The sequence below is a fragment of the Benincasa hispida genome, chromosome 8, assembly GCF_009727055.1.
Source record: "Benincasa hispida cultivar B227 chromosome 8, ASM972705v1, whole genome shotgun sequence".
In the NCBI taxonomy this organism is placed as follows: Eukaryota; Viridiplantae; Streptophyta; class Magnoliopsida; order Cucurbitales; family Cucurbitaceae; genus Benincasa; species Benincasa hispida.
In genome coordinates, this window is record NC_052356.1 from 50,812,910 (window position 1) to 50,833,404 (window position 20,495).

The 20,495-nt window shown below is 37.4% G+C and overlaps 1 protein-coding gene across 1 annotated transcript; it reads right to left on the reverse strand.

Annotated features, from left to right (window-relative positions):
• Positions 1-13,290: 13,290 nt before the first annotated feature.
• Positions 13,291-13,992, reverse strand: LOC120084114 (cysteine-rich repeat secretory protein 1-like). Its single transcript, XM_039040014.1, has one exon. It carries the CDS (start codon positions 13,990-13,992, stop codon positions 13,291-13,293), a length of 702 nt encoding a protein of 233 aa, XP_038895942.1.
• Between the last annotated feature and the right edge of the window lie 6,503 nt (positions 13,993-20,495).

Consider the following 20,495-nt stretch of genomic DNA (forward strand, 5'->3'; position numbering starts at 1 on the left):
TTATACTTGGCATGAGCACAAGAAAACTTGTGACGAGAATGCATGGTCATCGCATACATTCGTTAACGCATAGTTTCATTCTAACGCATGACCACCGACGGATGAGAATCAACGCATACCTTAAGACATGCATCGCATATTGCGTCCCACATAATTTTAGTCATCAAGCTTTGATGGCTAATTTTCACCATCAATTTTTTGGCACCGTTGTCTTGGACTTGGCAGCTAATTGTTTGTTGATTTTTGTGTCTTTGCAGGCAACCTTTTTATCTTGGGAGTATTGTAGCTTGTGCGACCAAGTTGCAACCAATATTGAAGTGTAGACGATGCGCTGAAAGCCAGTATTGACCCCAAGATAGGAAGGAAATCAGTCACATGAGTTGAAGGTAATTCTAAGCACATGACGGCCACATGCGCCCAACAATTGCTGGAAGTTCCAATGGTCAAGGCATCTTGACCTAAGCAGTTGAGAGAAATCTCCTGCATGGGAGACTCCTTGTGGTGACAACACTCCAATTTCTCCAGGGACGTCTTCTACTCTATCTTTACCTTGCTTTCTTAGTTTAGTTTATTTTTATTTTTTTAATTTTATTTTGGATATGTGGCTGCTTCCTTGGTTGTGGTGTGTTTGCTTCTTATAGGTGCAAAAATAATTCTCCTCAGTGCGCAATTACAATGGAAGAATTCCCTCCATCCTTCAACGCATGGCTTCGATCGCGTGGATTCCAACGCATAATCGCATGCGTTATTCCGCCTAAGGTCTTTTCTTTTTATCCTTTATGCATTATCCTTTTGAAATTCTCTTTTCCTGATTGCGTTCCTTTGCGATGCATCTATGATGGTACATATAATTCACCGCATCCGCTAACTAAGCATCGCAAGGCACTCCTTACTTTTAATAGCTTCTTCAATTTTTGAAAGTCTTAAGTTTTATTTTGTGCAATCCTTCGCTCAAACATTTATTGTCGCATTCCTGTTGATTTTGTTTTTAGCTTTACGGTGAAAGCGCTGCCAACCTCTAAGTTTGGGGGTGACAGTGGTCTCGGAGAATTGCGTTCATTACATTGCGATCATTTCTATGAATATATATATAAATACTTTGAGAATAACAACTCCACTGTCAACGCAATGGGGAAACCCATGTTGATAAAAGTTAAGTTATGAAAGGCACTTACCAGTAGTTAGATGTCCGCATGACACACGTGGGGCCAGCCAAAACGAAAGTAAGTCACCAATATCAACGCATAAGCGCAACTCCTCTGTCCGGCACAAGCCAAATCATGCAAGACAAAAGTTAAGTTGAATATGGAGCGCAACCGAAGTTGGATGCTCGCATGACACACGTGGGGGTAAGCCAAAACGAAAAGAGTAACCAGGTTCAATGCCGCATTCGAATAATTCATTGCAAATTTTTGAAGTATTTTGAACGAATGCATTCTCAAAAGCTAAAAGAAAATTGGCGATGAATGAATAAAAAGTTTTTTAACAAAGGCTTGCCAGATTTAAACTTAGAAAATATTTTTTTGAAGAAGCAACTGAAGTGGAGGAGAGCATTGCGGCGATGGTTAGAGGTATGAGTAAATTATACTCTGAGAGGCTAGTTATCGCAAACGAAAGCCAGAAGTTGAGTTAGAATTTCTTGAGTATAACGCATACATGAGGACAAGCATGATTCTATGTTTGGGGGTGTGATGACATGCAAAAATACACGTCATCTTAGGCCTTTTATTTAGAATTATGAGGGCTGTTAAGCAGAATATGCGCCAGTTATGTTAGGAATTCATAAAAAAATGAGTTTGTGTCATTCAACATTGAGAATCTCAGCTAACCCACTATTATGCATTATTATGCGTTCAATTGCCTATCTTTGTAGCTAACGCAAGAATTGGACGCAGCACGGAAGCCGGGCTATTGGATAGACGATCGCATGCACGATCGCATACGCTCGACGCATGAATATTGCGTCCATTAATCGCATGCGGTGATCGCATACGACAGTCGTATGGGTGTTACGGCTGTCGAGCAAATACGTCCATCGCATGGGAATTGCGGTCGTCGAGCGAATGTGGTCATCGCATAAAAGATGCGGTCATCGTGTAGAAGTTGAGGTGATCAAGCGATTGCAGTCATTTCAAGATTGCGGCTACACAATGATAACCATAATAGTAGGATCACCATAAGGTTGGTGGAATGGAAGCATCAATACATATCTCGGAAAAATCAAAAGATGATGTTGACATTTCACCTACCATGCTGTTAGCAGCCGAGGTTCAGAAATGGACCAACGCGCCGCTAATGTCAAAATCAGAGTAGGTCCATTAATGCTATCGGCAATCAAGCTCTATAAATAGAAGTCGCTGAGCAGAATTTTAAATCATCCAAGGTTTTAATCTAAGGTTTCCTACCTTCGGGTGGATCCTTGTGATCTAAACGAACACGTTAGAAGAAAGCTTGAGAGTTCTTCGTCTCCTTCATCCATTCCGAGTGACGACCGGAGCCTTCGACGAAGTTAGATGAGAGAGTCAACTCCACCGCCCTTCCATGGCATCACCGACAACCTTGACACATATCCGCTGGAAGCAAGACATTGCTTCCAGCTGGTCATTTCATTTTCTTTTCTTTTCTTATATTGTATTGTATTACATTTTGAATTAAGAAAATAATACATTGTGTGTTCAATGCATTTCTATGTTTCCTTCGATTCCATCTCCATCTTTCTTTGCTAAGCACCTTTAACATTCATTGCATCACTTAGTGAGACTATTAGAGTATCACATACTTAATCATGCGACATAGGAATATGAAGCATGTAGTAAACCATCGGGAGGTGTGTGTTGCGAGAGTATTGTGACAAAACCTTATTTTCTTAGTGTGAAGCTGTAGCAACATCTGTCTATAGGCAAATGCAACGCTTGTCTATGAGTAAAGTCAGCAACAACTAACTGCCCGAGAGAGTAAGTGGTTGGTCACATTAAGAAATGTAAGCAAGTATTCACTAAAGATAGGAATAATCTTACGTCAGCCAAGTTTATGCGGTTACCTTGTTTTATGAGCACATCATTCGTCATTTAGACATACTTGAGAGAGTAGTTGATAATGGGCAGAAATACACATTATTACAGTGCTAAGTTATTAAACAATAAAGTTTCGCGTTGATAAAATATGTTAGATTGCATCCAAAAAGCATTAAGTTCATAACGTTGCGGTCACATGCGTCCACTGCATAGAAATAGTTAACTTTTGTATTTTTATGCACAATATGCGTTGACGCAAGGTGGAAAGCGCGATCACAAAAAATCACTGGTCGAGCGCAGCATTACCACAAAGCTTTGCGGTGATGTGTGCTTGCAAACATCTGCTCAAGAAAGATTGCCGCATAGAGCCAGCGCAACTTGGTGGGCACATCTGGGTGAAAGGCATAATTAATCACGATGGGACAGAAAGCTGATGACGGTCGGATCCGAATTAAGTTGACAAGCCACTAACGATAACAAGTACAATCAGCTTTTCGGTGACAAATATTTGGCGCATCAGTCCGAGAATTAAAGCCATCCCATCTATGCAATCATAAGAGAGAAGCCACCTTTCACCCCGAAGCTCTATAAATATCGAAGGCATCCTTCAGAAATGGGGTTCAGTTCGTTCGGTTCAGCTAGTTCAACAAGTTTTTGTTCATAGTTTAGCCTTGTCCATAGTTTTCTTTTATTTTTAAGAAGACGGAGCGAGAGAAGGGAAGAGACGCCGAAAGATCGCTCAGGGCAACTCGAGAGAGAATCCGGAGGCATAGAAAGCAGAGAGCGGGCCGACTCTCGTGAGACCGAGATTATCTTTTGAACAAGAGTAGAAAAGACAGTGTAAAAGCTTGGGGAGTAAGAGATTGCTATCAGGCTCTTTATTCTCTTCTTGCATTGTTATTTTGTATTTCAACTTTATATTTATACAATAGAAGTTCTCATTCTACATCTGTTCACTCTCTTAGCACGCATGAGTAGCTAAACTTGTCGAATAGGTTGAGAAGAACTAAGCTAACATGACCTAGGATCTTCATCACATGCGATTATCTTGTTTTATGTTGTGCCCAACACCATTTAGAGCTACACGAGAGAAAGTCTGAAGAAAGAACCTAAGACTTAAGAGAGCTAGGTTAAAATCTAGACTCAAGAGAGCAAGATTAGATCTGCATAAGCAAGAGATAGGGACTTAGAGATAAGCTCTATTTGTCAACCTACATCGCATGCACCCTAGAAATAGGTTTGATATTATGTGGTCGCCTTATTTGTGTCATTTTTTCATCGGATAAATAAGAATATAAGCTTATGTGTAGGTGCTATAGATTTATCGCATATATCGCATGCGTTCTAGTACTAGATGCCGTAGCATCTGCGTCAAGAGATGGTTTGCTATTGTATGTGTGTTGCATGATCGCATAACATGAACGTATCCTGGGAAGTGTTAGTCGAACCCTTCTCAACCCGTTCACCACATACTCATCGCATCTTCCGTTTTATCAACTCTTTTCGAAACTCCGCTGCATTTGTTTATTTTTATTATCACAACCAACAAACCAAACAACTATTTGAGTTACCGGTTACCGCAAAGTCTTCCTGAAAATTACCACCACATACCATTTTCTCAAGTCCTTGAGTTCGACCCTGGACTTACCAGGAAACTCAGTGGGGTTTATACTTGGATTCCACTGAGAAAACTTGTCGCTCAACACAATTCCATCACTGCATCTCATTCCATATTTTCACTTAATAAAATAACGCATCAAGTTTTTTGCGTCGTTGTCGGGAACTTCGGAAAATCAGTGTGCTAACGATAATTTTTCTGATTTCTTTACAGCTCTCAATCTCTGGCGAATTATGACCCGGAGATTGAGAGGACATTTCGACGAAAACTGAGAGACAACCGCCAACAATAAGACAGAACCCTAAGAATGGCAGAACAACCGGAAGCAAGGGCTGCAAATGCGAACAATATAATGGCCAACCCGATCCTTCTAGTGAATGATCGCAATAGACCCATTCGGGACTATGCGTTGCCCAACGTCTATAATTTCTCTCCAAGAATCATGAGGCCAGCGTTAGACAGATCGAGGTTTGAAATGAAGCCGGTAATGTTGCAGATAATCCAAGCTGCTGGGCAGTTTAGAGGGAGGCATGGCGAAAACCCCCACGCCTACCTCCAAAGCTTCATAGAAATCTACAACACTTTTAAGTTACCGAATATCTCCACCGAGGAAGTTCGACTCACTCTGTTCCCATTTTCCTTATGTGATCAAGCAAGAAAATGGGCATACTCTCTCGAACTGGGGGAGATAACCTCGTGGGAATAAGTCGTCGAAAAGTTTATGAAGAAGTATTTCCCACCAACCAAGAATGTTAGGAGAAAGAAATTAATAATAAATTTTGAACAAGAATCTGACGCATCACTCAACGATGCCTGGGCGAGGTTTAAGAAGCAGATAAGGAGCTGTCCACACAACGGATTACTAGACTTCCTATAAATGGAGATCTTTTATCACGGATTAAATCCGTCTTTGCAGACCGCTACCAATGCGGTAGCCGCTGGTGGTCTGCTAGACAAAACATATGAGGAGGCTAAGAACATCCTCGATCGCATCTCTAAAAATCACGAGGACTAGAGAGAGAGCAATCGGAGATTGAGCATAAAAGATAATGACGCAAACAATGGGGTCATCACATCCCTGCAAAACCAGATGACTGCGATGATGAATTTGATTCAAGGCATCGCAATTAATAACACGGGAGTGAAGAAAGGGCTGGTCAACGCAATTGCTCAAACGACCACAAGTTGTGTCATTTGCGGAGACGCTCATTCGATGAAGGAATGCCCAGAAAATCCGCAGTCAGTGTGCTTCACGAAAAATAATCCCTACTTTGATACTGTCTCTTATACACATCTAGATGTGTATAAGAGACAGCAATGGAGGAATGCCCAACAAATCCGCAGTCAGTGTGCTTCATAAAGAACAATCCCTATCAACCTCGAGTGGAGAAACCATCCAAATTTCTGTCTCTTATACACATCTAGATGTGTATAAGAGACAGCCGAGGACCCGTTGACCTATAGTTCAGAAAAGCCCGAGAAAATGAACCCCAAAGTTACGTCCACCCTCAAGCCTTTAGAACATGAGACAGAAGAAGTCCAGCTACCACCAACTCCACAATGATTGAAAGAGAAACAAAATGATGAAGACAAGATCACAACAGTGGTAGTAACGCAAAATGCTAGGATCCCACCAAAAATGAGTGACCCATGAATCTTCATGATACCATGCTCCATTGAAGGGGTCTACAGTGGCCAAGCACTATGCGATCTTGGGGTGAGTATAAACGTAATGCCGCTATCAATCTTCAAACAATTCAATGTTAGCACACTCACGCCCACGACAGAGATTTTCCTACTTGCGGATGGATCCCGAATACATCCCGAGGGAGAGTTGAAAGATGTCGCAATCTCAATTGATAAATTCATCTTGCCGGCAGACTTCATCATTTTGAATTGTAAAGCAGACGAATATGTGCCCATCATATTGAGACGACCATTCCTCTCGACCGGTCGTGCTCAAATTGATGTGCACAAGGGGGAAATCATAATGAACATCAATAGGAAAAGGCTCCGGATTAAGGCAGTCAAGATTTTGGGGGATCGAGAAAAGAGGAAAAAGCCACCGTGGACGTGAAAAGACCAGCTTGGAATAAATAGTCCCTGAGTTACTTTATGACTCAACCTCATTAGGGACACAATCCTTTTGAATATCCTTTTTCTACATCAATACTTCATGAACTGTTATCTTGTTATTATCTATTATCGCATATCTATTTTTTTACTTCTCTAAGAAAAAACTCGATTGCAGTGAAGCGATTTTGTTAACTTTGTTTTTTTTTCCTAATATTTGACCCTTTCAATGTTTTTCTTGCAAACGATCGAGGCGAACAATTGCGGAGGCGCCACATGAAGACGCAACTACTTTATTCCGTCATCGCAATCCAAAAGAAGAAGATCGCCATAAAGCAGGATGCATCAACAAACAATGTGGGCGACAATGCAAATTTGGGGGTTGTATTCTTCCTTGACTTTATTTCAAATTTTGCACTTTCGCATCGCATTTTAATTATGATAGTTTTATCACCGCATCCTCTTTGATTACCGCAATCAGTTAACATTGATAAATTTAGTAAGTCACCGCATGCTGTCATTTTGCCAATTATGATTTCAATGATGAAACACATGCTTCTATTTTTTCATATATACTAGAGTCAACTTAATTTTAAGACAAGTCAACATCATGAAATATTTCTAGAAGTTAGTGGTCTGCTAGCTTTATTTCAAACTGACCCTTTACCAAACTTCCTAAGAACATCGCATGACTTCTTTCATCTTTTGGCAATGATGACATTGCCACATTTTACATTTAGGGGTGAGGTATTTATTTTCGACCTTACTATTTTTAGCTCTATGAAAAAAAAAAAAGAAAAAAAGAGGAAAAATTTGAGAATAACAACTTCACTGTCAAAGCAATGGGAAAACCCATGTTGATAAGAGTTAAGTTGTGAAGGGCAGTTACCCGTAGTTGTATGTCTGCATGACACACGTGGGGAAAACCAAAACGAAAGTAAGACGCCAGGATCAGCGCATAAATAAATGATCGCAACTTCGCTGCCAAGTAGGTATGAGTTTAGTCTGAGAAAGAACACATTGCTCATAATTGAATGTCCGCATGACACACGTGGGGGCAAGTTAAAACGAAGGCGAGACACTTGGATCAGCGCAAGGTCAAAAAAAAATAATAATGTAAAAAATATGCAAGGATAAAAATAATTTGACACCCTAGTGAAAAAGTTTTTTGAAATAAATCATGTGATGTCCCGAAATTTAGTAAAGTCCTTTTGAAGGTTAAACTTGCAGTCCCTAGATCTTAGAAATATTTTAAGAGGAGACTTGAATAAGAATTGAGGAAATTGTGGTGTATAGGATTTGAATGAAGTATCCTGGAGAAATCTAGGAAAAGAGATTTGTGGTCGACTTTCTAAAGGAAATCTTTAGCTTATACTTGAGGAGCATTGTTTAAATTTGGGGGTGTGATAACGGGCAGAAATGCACGTTATTACAGTGCTAAATTATTAAACAATGAAGGTTTGCATTGATAAAATATGTTAAATTGCGTCCAAAAAGCATTAAGTTCATAACATTGCGGTCGCATGCGTTCATCGCTTAGAAACAGTTAACTTTTGTATTTTTATGCACAATATGCATTGACACAAGACGGAAAATACAATCACAAGAAATCAATGGTCGAGCGCAGCATTACCGCAAGGCTTTGCGGTGATGTGTGCTCGTAAACATCTGCTCAAGAAAGATTGCCGCAGAGAGTCGTTGCAACTCAGTGGGCGCATCTAGGTGAAAGGCATAATTAATCACGATGGGACAGAAAGCTGATAACGGTTGAATCCGAATTAAGTTAACAAGCCACTAACGATAACAAATACAATCAGCCTTTCGGTGAAAAATATACGGCATATCAGTCCGAGAATTAAAGTCATCCCATCTATGCAATCAGAAGAGAGAAGCCGTCTTTCACCCCGAAGCTCTATAAATACCAAAGGCATCCTTCAGAAAAGGGGTTCAGTTCGTTCGATTAAGCTAGTTCAACAAGTTTTTGTTCATAGTTTAACCTTGTCCATAGTTTTCTTTTATTTTTAAGAAGGCGGAACGAGAGAAGGGAAGAGACGCTGGAAGATCGCTCAGGACAACTCAAGAGAGAACCCGGAGGTGTAGAAAGTAGAGAGCGGTCATACTCTCGCGAGAGCGAGATTATCTTTTGAACAAGAGAGAAAAGATAGTGTAAAAGCCTGGGAAGCAAGAGATTGCTACCAGGCTCTTTATTCTCTTCTTGCATTGTTATTTTGTATTTCAACTTTATATTTATACAATGGAAGTTCTCATTCTACATCAGTTCACTCTCTTAGCACGCATGAGTAGCTAAATTTGTCGAATGGGTTAAGAAGAACTAAGCTAACATGACCTAGGATCTTCATCGCATGTGATTATCTTGTTTTATGTTGTGCCCAAAACCCATTTAAAGCTACTCGAGAGAAAGTCTGAAGAAAGAACCTAGGACTTGAGAGAGCTAGGTTAGAATCTAGACTTGAGAGAGCAAGATTAGATCTGCATAAGCAAGAAATAAGGACTTAGAGATAAGCTCTGTTTGTCAACCTGTATCGCATGCACCCTAGAGATAGGTATGATATTATGTGGTCATCTTATTTGTGTTTGTGTCATTTTTTCATCGCATAAATATGAATAAAGGCTTATGTGTAGGTCTTATAGATTTATTGCATATATCGCATGCATTTTAGTACTAGAAGTCGTAGGATCTGCGTCGAGAGATGGTTTGCTATTGTATGTGTGTTGCATGATCGCATAACATGAACGTATCCTAGGAAGTGTTAGTCGAACTCTTCTCAACCCGTTCATCGCATACTCATCGCATCTTCCATTTTCTCAACTCTTTTCGAAACTCCGCCGCATTTATTTATTTTTATTACCACAACCAACAAACCAAACAACTATTTGAGTTACCGGTTACCGCAAAGTCTTCTTGAAACTTACCACCGCATACCCTTTTCCCAAATCCCTGAGTTCGATCCTGGATTTACTAGGAAACTCAGTGGGGATTATACTTGGATTCCACTGAGAAAACTTGTTGCTCAACACAATTCCATCATCGCATCTCATTCCATATTTTCACCTCATAAAATAACGCATCAGTAGTCTAAAAACCAAATCTAAGGCTCGAGAGAGCGGATTGGAATGCATAAGCAAGAATGGGGAACTTAGGAATAAGCTCCATTTGCTATTACACAGCGTATGCACCCTACGGATAAGATATTGCATGCATCCAGAAGTAGGATACGATGGTATGCGGCTATCACGCTCATGCGGCCAAAGCACGTGAGCGGGTTATGGAAGCTTAGGCATAGGCTTCTCAGCATTATCGTAGATATACTGCATACGTCCTAGAGTTAGGCTCAAGTGTGTGTAGCATGATCGCATAGCTTGCGTTGGCTGAGATTGCCCTTGCGATCAATCTTAAGGGTTGAGATGAAGACATCCTCACATTTTATCTATTTTTCATCCATTTACTTCATGTCAACAATTGTCGTGTCTCTACTCTCGTGCATACTTCTCATTGTGTTGTCTGTTAGTTAGGAGTAGGAGTAGTTTATAGCTTATACCCTCCTTCATTCTTTTATTCAACCACCGCAAACACATTACCGCATAGCATTTATTTACAAGTCCCTGAGTTCGACCTCGGATCACCCGAAAGCAAATCACCCGAGAAACTTTCTTTCGGGTTATACTTGGTGTGAGTGCAAGAAAACTTTTGACGGGAACGTATGGTCATCGCATACATTCGTTAATGCATAGTTTCATTCCAACGCATGACCACCGACGCATGAGAATCAATGCATACCTTAAGACATGCATTGCATTGCGTCCCTCTAATTTTAGTCATCAAGTCTTTGATGGATAATTTTCGTTATCAGTATGCAAGCTAAACAATGCCATATATTCCCTTAAACAAGCACCTCGAGCATGGAATAACACCCTTAAGGATGCTTTGAAGTCATGGGACTTTCAAAATGTTAGGTCATATACTTCTCACTTTGTCCTTCGCAATGGTTCTGATGTGGTTCTGCTACTAGTATACGTAAATCATGTTATCATCACAGGGAATAATGGCTCATTAATCTCGAAGTTAGTTAAGATTCTAGATAGTAAGTTTGTTTTTAAGGATCTTGGCACACTACATTACTTCTTGGGTGTTCAAATCCATTACTTAGACAATGGTGTTGTCCTAAATCAGGAAAAATACGTTGATGATCTCCTCCTTAAACTTGTCCTTCATGATGTGAAGCCAACCCCTACACCAAGTGTTATGAATCATCATCTATCTTTAACTGATGGTACTCCTCTTCAAGACCATTCACTTATCGTTCCACAATTAGGGCTCTACAATACTTAACCAACACTCGTCCAGACATCACCTACATAGAACCATGTTGTGATACTTGTGATGTTGAGGTTGTGATAGTGTCCTCACTGATTAGTTAGATACCCACTAGATGTTGTGTTTCCTTCAAGATTCACAAGAGATCGTGTTATCCTTCGGGATTCATCAGAGGTTGTGTTTCCTTCGGGATTCACTAGAGGTGGTGGTTTCCTTCAAGATCCACCAGAGGTTGTGTTTACTTCGGGATTCACTAGAGGTGGTGCTTTCCTTCGGGATTCACCAGAGGTTGTGGGTCCTACGCGACTTACTAGAGGCAGTGGGCATACTTAACTACAGTGGGATAAAAATTTGTTTTTCATATATGTATGTGTCCTATGAGGACTAGAGAAGTTTATATGTTCCACCAGAGGTAGGCATCTAGAGGACATAGATATCTAGCCTGACCCCAGTAGTGGGGTTACTTACTGAGTATTTTATACTCATCCTTTCTCATGTTGTTGTTTTAGGTAAAGGTAGAGATGCACCAGTGATTGACAAGCAGAATCCGTGATCGAGCCACTGGGACCAATTTCATGCTTCCGCTTATGATATTTAGATTATTTTCATGTTTTTCAACTTTCAGTTTTGGTGTTTGAAACTTACTATTAAAAATCGTTTTCAGACTTATTTATTATCATTTATAATTTCGGGGTACCTTATTGTTGTTTTTAATATTTGAATTTAATGAAGGTCTTTTGAATTTACCTTATTTATTTAGCATTTATTTCACTATAAAAGGGTGTCATTTTAAGTTTCATGCATGCATGTATTTAGTAACGGCCTAACTTGAGTCCTAGAGGATCAGGTCATTACAGTTTTGCCTACTCTGATTCTGATGAGCAGGAAACATTGATGATATAAAATCCATTGTTGCATATTATGTCTTCCTTGGTGATAATCTTGTCTCATGGTTCTCCAAGAAACAATTAGTAGTAGCTAAATCAAGTACGAAATTTGAGTATATGGCACATGCCTCAGCAAAAATCATTTGGCTACAACAACTGCTAGGAGAAATCGGCATAACACCAAAGTTGACTCCTATACTCTGGTGCGACAACTTGAGTGTTGAAGCACTAGCCATCAACCCTGTCTTTCATGCCCAAACGAAACATATCGAAATAGATATACACATTGTTCGTGATTAGGTGTTAAACAAGCAGCTAGACGTGCATTATATACCCTCATCTGATCAGATAGCAGACTACCTTACAAAAACACTGACTCATTCTCAATTTTTAGTCTCAGATCCAAACTCGGGGTTGTTGCACTACCCCCTCGTTTGAGGGGAGATATTAAGGAAGTAGAAGGAGACTGCCATGTCAGCAAGTCAAACCAAGTCAGCCTTGCCAAATCATCCAAGTCCTTCTCAGTCAGCAGATATGTGTCATCGAATATCTCAATAACAGATTTGGTTAAGAAAGATTCCTAGTGGTTATAGATTTGTCATTAGTGTTGTGCCATATGTATAACATATTTATGTATATTTGTTATTCTTTGCTCATCCCAATTAGGGATATATCTGTATAAATTGGGTCTGCCTCCCTCAATACAATAACAAGGAAAATTGCCTCTCGAGCACCTCTGTTCTTCATCATTTAAGTTTCTTTACTGTTATTTTTGACAATTTCCTATTCTTATTAAGAAACTCCAAAGTCCATAACAAAATCCTACTCGACAACAATAGAGGAAAACTAACTGGACAAAGATGACAGATGCCTCTTCCAAGCTAGAAGAAGAAACATTTACAAAGCTATAACAATTTCAAATTACTTCAACTCAAAGATAAAGAGAGAAAAAAAAAAAAACATTTGAGCCTAGACAACCTCTACGCACGTGAGAATTCAAAGCCACATAAAATAGACTGCAACAACAACACCAATCATCGTATTCATCGCCCTTGTCGGTCTCCATTTTCCTGTCCCAAACAAAACAACTTTTTCGTTAAATTTTTGTTGATAATGAGTCAACATAGTAAACTCATTACTTAATTTCAATTAATTCAAATGAGTTAACATAATTTTAAGAAGAGATGCTCCATATATGTGTGTATGTATATATAACCTGAAACTAGTGGAGGAGTGGACGCAGAAGGGAAGTCCGCCGGAGGAGGCATAACGGGGACAGAAGCTGGCGGCACCGGTGGAGTGGAAATAAAAGATGGCGAAACGCCGCCGTAAAACCGATAAACTTCATAACGAAGTATACAACTAGGAGACAATTGTACCTCCCGTTTTTCCACTACAATAATACTGCAAATCTTGAAGGGCAGGTCTCAAGCATTTCCCACAGTTAAAATCGGACAAATCCCCACTACACTCTGCCAACATGTAAACCGTTGCATCTTTGAAATTCACTTCCTCGGTCGCAAATTTCAAAGCCCCACTCATGGATGAAGCCTTCTTTGCAGTGGCGTTCAATGCTGTGATGACAACTTTCTCAAACGCTTCCACCACATCCTTCCCATTCCCAACATAAAAAACATTGCACGTATTAACCGACGGACTATCTTCCATGACGGAGAAGAAAGATCGATTGCAATACCGCAAAACACACTTGTCCAACCAAATAACTGCCTCAACACTAAGTGGGCAAAAAACCTGCGATGAATTGGCGGTGGCAGCGGCCACGCACTGTCGGCAGGCGGTGACGTCGAGATCCCCACAGCATTGGAAGTCGCCATAAGCGGTGGGATTTGGGGGCCGGCCGGCGGAAGAATTGTGATATAATTTGGTAGAAGAATTGGATGAAAGAGCCGAAAAGAGGATTTTGAGATTGGAAAGGTAGGTGGAATTTGGTGAGAAGGTGGCATTGGAACAGTAACGGAAGGGAATTTTATTGCCATCAGAGCTTCCATGGACAGGGAAGCTAAAGAGGAAGAAAAAGAACAGGAACAACACAAAATACTGCATGTTAACTACAAATATTATTCTTTGGCTGTTTGTTTCATTTAACATTAAAAGCCAGATTACTATGTTTTTATATTAGATGCTTTTAACTTTTAAGAACTCCATAAATCATCGGTCTTGTTTTAATTTTACATGGTTTTTGTATATTTAATGATTAAAGTATCACTGGGATTGGACGACCAATCTAGAAATTGGAAAACTACTTTCAAAACCAAGTAATCCAAAAAGTGGACAATTTCTGAATTTTATATTATTTGCATTTTGAGTGTCTGTATTGATAGTTGTTACTTGTTTTTATTTTAATATTTGGTCTATGTTTGGACTATATAGGATGTTTGGTTTTTAAATAGGTTATTTATTGGAGGGCATTTGTTACTTTAAAATATATAGTTTGAATCTTTTCATATGTATAATATAGTTTGAAAATCCTTTGGGTGAATATTCAAGGAGACATTCAATACATCATTTGTTTACAATCTATCCATTTCAGTTTCCAAGTAATAGGTTTTGTTCTATTTTGATTTTGGACATTATCATAAAAAAGAAATAAAATAATCATTTTGGTTGTGAAACTTTCAAGACAGATATTTTATTCCTTTCTTTTCTAAGAAAATGAATCAAATTTTAGTGATTATTAGTTTTTTTGGCCATTTAATATATATATATATATATATAATTAAACTTTATTGATAAGATTGATAAAAGATTCGTGCAAAATTTTATTGGCTTTGTTATCAATTTCAATGTTTTCAGAGTTTTCAGAAGAAGGTTGGCCAATCATTTTTTGAGTTTGGAGCGATAAGAGTTCAAATTTAATTCGAGAATTTTCTTTTTTCATGTTAGATACTTATTCTTTTATTATATTTATTTCTCTTTGAAGGTCAGGAATAGTTACTGGTTTTGTTTTAGGTTTGAAGCAAGAAAGTATATTTAAGATTGTAATGTTGGATACTTTGTTATTTAGGTTCTTCGATGATAAGCTCTTTAAGTTTTTCAAAATATATATTTTTAATTTCTTTTATCTTCAATTTAACTAATAGCTTTAAAAGGAATTTCTTAGTCTCTTGAAATGACGTTTATAGTTTTATTATATATATATTTTTCTATTTGATTATCACTAAAGGATCATAACGTTTCAAAATCAAAATTATCAGTATTTTCTTGGATTTCAAAATTTTGGTAATAAGAGGATTCTTCATTAATATCTGACGAAGAGGAAGGATCTAAAGGTGTTAATAAATTTTATAATTGAATGTTTGAGTATTCTTCTATTTCTAAGTTGTTAATTTTTCCTTTCATAGGACAATAGGGATCTATGTGTCCTTTTTACTTATATTTATAACAAATAATTTATTTTCCTTTCTTAGTAGTTTTATAATTTTTAAATCTTATTTTTTGTTTTGATTTATAATTCTGTTTGCCCTGGTTATTTTGAAAATATCCTTAGGTTCTTTTGGATTTTCTGTAAAATTTTCTTCTAAATTTTTTGGGTTGTTTTATAGCTGATGGAGCATGTATTTTCTCATAACCATATTGAGCACAAAAAGATCCAAGTTCCTGCTTTTTCTTATGAAATTCATTTTTCATTTTTTGCTTTTAATTTAAGGTTTATGCATAAGGCTAATCCTTCATTGTTGATAAAGTTAATTAATTCACTGTAGGTTAGATTATCAAAAGAGATTGTACCTTGAAAAGTTTATCTTATTATTTGGCGTACCTTTTCAACACATAGTTTTAGAATCTTGAGTAGGGGTGTTCAAATAACCCGACAACCCGAACAACCTACACTACCCAACCCAAACTATATGGGTTGGGTTTGGTTAATTTTGTATTTGAATTGTTGTGGGTTGATTTTTTTCTATTTTTCTTGGGTTGGTTAGATCTGAAGAATTTCTAATTTACAGAGGACCTTTGAGCAGAAGCGGATCGTCAAAACGCCATTGTGAATGAACTTATACATTTACAGTCATACAAAACAGATTATGCATTCAATCATATACAACATGCATCGAAATAAAAATAAATCATTAAGAAACTATACTTGTGAAGAACTCTTCTTCAAGAAATCCCTCGTTCAAACTCACTCACGAACACAATGAAAAACTCGAACTCCCTCGAATAAGTAGTAACTCGATCCTCGAACAAACCGGACATTACCATTAGATTACCTTGGTATTCTCAGTGTGAGAATCTAAGAGTGGTGGACTCTATCTTATTTTGGTTAGAGAGGAAGATTGGAGTTTAGGGGGAAGACGGTCGTATAAGCGACAACACTATCTTGTAGTAAAACTAGTCTCTCACATAGACTTCCTACTCAATCGTTTAGGCTCTCAACTGATCATATAGAAACTTGATTGATAATCACATCTATTTATCACTTGTGTTTTGGAATAATTAAAATAATCTTATTTTATCCCAATTTGCCATAAAACCTTATAACTACCCACTATGGATGGTTATGGAGAAAAATGAATTAATGATCATATAATTAATAAAATAAAAATAAATATGATAACTAACTTATCATATTATATTTATAACCTATAGTTTTAATATTGCATCATATACAATATATAAACCATAGTTCTTTTTCTCTATTTTATAGCATTTAATATAAATTATATTTATATTCAATTTAATAACTATGAATCTTATTCATAGAAAATATATTTGAATCATATTCAAATGTTAGTTCCTCCAATCAAACAATAATATGTCAAATACATTATATCAATTATATCATATATAATTGAATTAATTTAATTATATCATATATAATCGAATTCTCTCTTGTTAATTTGAACATTTCAAATTAATCTCAAAAACTAATTCTTAACTTAAATACATTGAGCTACTAAGGGGACCTCATGGACCTGTAGCTTAAAGCTCCAACGGTACTTGAACAACTGATTAAACTCTTTAATCATATTATCTACCATCCCTTAACTACCAAACATTCCACTAAAGACTGACAGCTGCACTTTTTACACTACATATATATTTTTATGTCCATTGGATATAACTAATCAACAGTACCATGACTCTTCATAAATCACTCATAAGTACAGTTGGGCCAAATTACCGTTTTTCTCCTGTAGTTACATCTAATTTCTTAAATACCACTGATCCCTCTAGCGAATAATAGATCATAGTCCTACTATGACTACATCCCTCTCGGGCCAAAAGAGGGTGTGGCGTCACATTGTTCAAGACCCGGAACCAGCCCTTAAGGGAGCAATTTACCTACTTACCCCTCTTTTGAGGAATTTATGAATTTCATCTTGTGTAGCTGAGTTCCCAGCTCCCCAATCAGACGAATCCCCAAAATGGTAGGCTGTTTGAGTCAACGATCTGACCATTCTCACCCATGCAAATCAAAGGACCGCCCTCATATGCAGGAGTTCACAACTCACTCAGGATTAAGGTCATGTTACCTGTGGTCATCCTAGTGAAATGAAAGTCTCAATTATGAACGGCGTTATATGATGAGACTAAACATTTCGTGGTACGATCTTATACAAACTCCTTTGTATAGAATATTCCTGCTCGCATGTCTAATACATGAATGATCAGGATCAGATCATTTGTAGCACTTTACAACATTTATCACACCTATAAAGCGGACCATACTCATAGTGTCACCAGGATAAGGTATCCAGCCTTATCCATGTACTACAGACCATTTAGGTTATCATTTAAAACAATATCTACTTGTATGTCTCCACATATATGTTTAAGTTACAATGATAATCATGGATCTTAGTTTATTGGTTTGTGGTTAATGCAACTAAAATATCAAATATTCCATAAACAATATGAATAAAATATCATATATTATAAATCACAGAATGTTTGTTCATACGAGTGTTTACAAACTACAGGACTCTACTGTTGGATTTTTTGTCTTAGAACTCGCAGTTTGTAAAAGATAAATGTAGGACTGTATCAACAGTAGCGGAAGTACAAGGATCATTTAAGCACTCAAATTCACTAATTTTGGCATAATATAAAGCATGTTTCTACAGAAAAATAGGTTTCAAGACATACCTCTTGTAGAACTTCTTCAAAACTCCTTCTCCAGCTGCAATCTTCTCCATATCTTGTTGTAGACCACCTCAAGAACTTCCCCACTATTCTCTTGGTGCTCTAGATTGAGTTGTGGGACTCAAAACAAGCTTGAATCAAGGAATGAAGGAGAAAAGCTCACTGCAGCAACCTTGTTGAAAAATCATTCTTCAAACTAGTTTTTCTCTCAAAACTCTTTTGCTTGCATGCCCGATTTTCACTCCAATCTCTTCATTATATTGAAAATCAACATGCAAAGAGAAGAGTTGCATGCGTTGCAGCTCATGCTTGGAGAAGAAGGCAAAGAAGTTGCTTTATGTGTGAGTTACTTGGTGATGGATAATGGAAAAATCCATTTTTCCATTTTGTGTTTTTGTTTTCCAATTTTTCCAATTTTATTTAAAAATCAAAATTTGATTTTATAAATCTATTTTGATTTTAAAATTGAAAATTTAATTAATTTCATAAATTAATTATTAAATAAAACTTAATTAATTTAATATCAAATATTAAATTAATTTTAACACATATCCATCTTTATATATTTAAATCATATTTAAATATATAAATTCTCCTATTCCGTTTAATTCTAAAATTAAACATAATTATATCTCATATAATTACTAATTCCTTTAATTCTAATTTGAACGTTTCAAAATAACTTATCATGCTATTCTAGAACTAGTCCATTACGAGCCAGTAGGGGGACCTCGTGGACCTACAGATCATGGGCTCCAACGATCCGAGATTAATTGGCTAAACTCATTAAACTAAATTAATCTCCATTCGTTAACTAATGGGTCATTCCACTAAAACTCATAATTGCACTCCCCTCACTATAGATATATTATATCCGCATGATTTAACCATAATCAAAAAGTCGACTCTTCACAGGTTGTTCGTAATAACGGCTGGATCAAATATCTGTTTTACTCCCAAGATTACGTCTTATTCTTTAAGTCCTTGTTGATCCTCTAATGATCAACTGGTTTGTGATCCGATCACTAAATCAAACTCTCTCAGCCTAGTGAGAGGATGAGGCCTCTTGTTTAAGACTTGGATTCAGTACTTGTGAGAACAACCTTTCTCCTATCCTAAATCGGGTATTTGTGAACTCCGTCTTGCACCCTATGTCCCTAGCTATCTATCCAGTCTTACCCCTAAAATGGGACTCTTATTGAGCTGGCGCTGTTGAGCCAACCCTCAACTATGCAAATCTAAGGGCAATCTCAAATTAACAGAAGTTCATAGTTAGCTCAAGATTAAGATCGAGTTACCTAGGTCATCTAGGTGAAATAGTCAGTCTTAAACAGTAAACAGCGTTATAAAGTAAGAGTGACTTATTTCTTGGTCCTGATCTTATGCAAACTCATTGCATATGACGCCCCCACTCCTCATTACATAACATGTATGAATTAGGATCACATTGTATGTAGCACTTTACAACTCTTTGTAACAACTACAGAGTAGGCCGCATCCAATGATGTTACAGAATAAGGTACCCAACCTCATTCATGTACCATAGATCATTTTGACTATTTACTCGAACCCGATCCACTCTTAGGTCTCCACATAAAGTTCAAGCACTCATGAAATAGCCATGGGTCTTAGTTTATTGGATTTAGACTTTCATAAAATTTATGAGATCAATAACAAGTATATTGATAATAGAAAATGTTTATCATTTTACAAACTGCGAGTTTTTAGGACATAAAACCCAACAATAAACATATTCTATAATCAATAAACTTATTATTGATTTTATAAATTTCATACGTAAAAGTCTAAATCCAATAAACTAAGATCCATGGCTATTATATGAATACTTGAAATTTATATGGAGACATAGAGATGGATCAAGTTCGAGTAAATAGCCAAAACGATCTATAGTACATGATTAAGGTTGGGTATGTTATTCTGGTAACACTATTGGATATGGCCTACTGTGTAGTTGTTACAAAGAGTTGTAGAGATACTACAAACAAAATTATCCAGATTCATTCATGTATTGATATGAGGAGTGAGAGTGTCCTATGCAATGAGTTTTCATAAGATCGGACCAAGAAATAAGTCACTCTTACTTTATAACGTTGTTTACTGTATAAGACTGACTATTTCACTTAGATAACCTAGGTAACTTGATCTTAATTCTGAGCTAACTATGAACTCCTGTTTATTCGGGATTATCCATAAATTTGCATAGGTGAAGGTTGGCTCAACAGCGCCGGCTCAATAAGCCTCCCATTTTAGGGGTAAGACCAAGTAGATAGTTGGGAACATAGGGTGCAAGACAAAATTCACGCCTACCCTATTTAGGGATAGGAGAAAGGTTGTTCTCTTAAATACTGAATCCAGGTCTTGAACAAGGAGCCCCCCTCTCACTGGACTGAAAGGGTTCTGGTTTAGTGACTAGATCACAAACCAATTGTTTATTAGAAGAT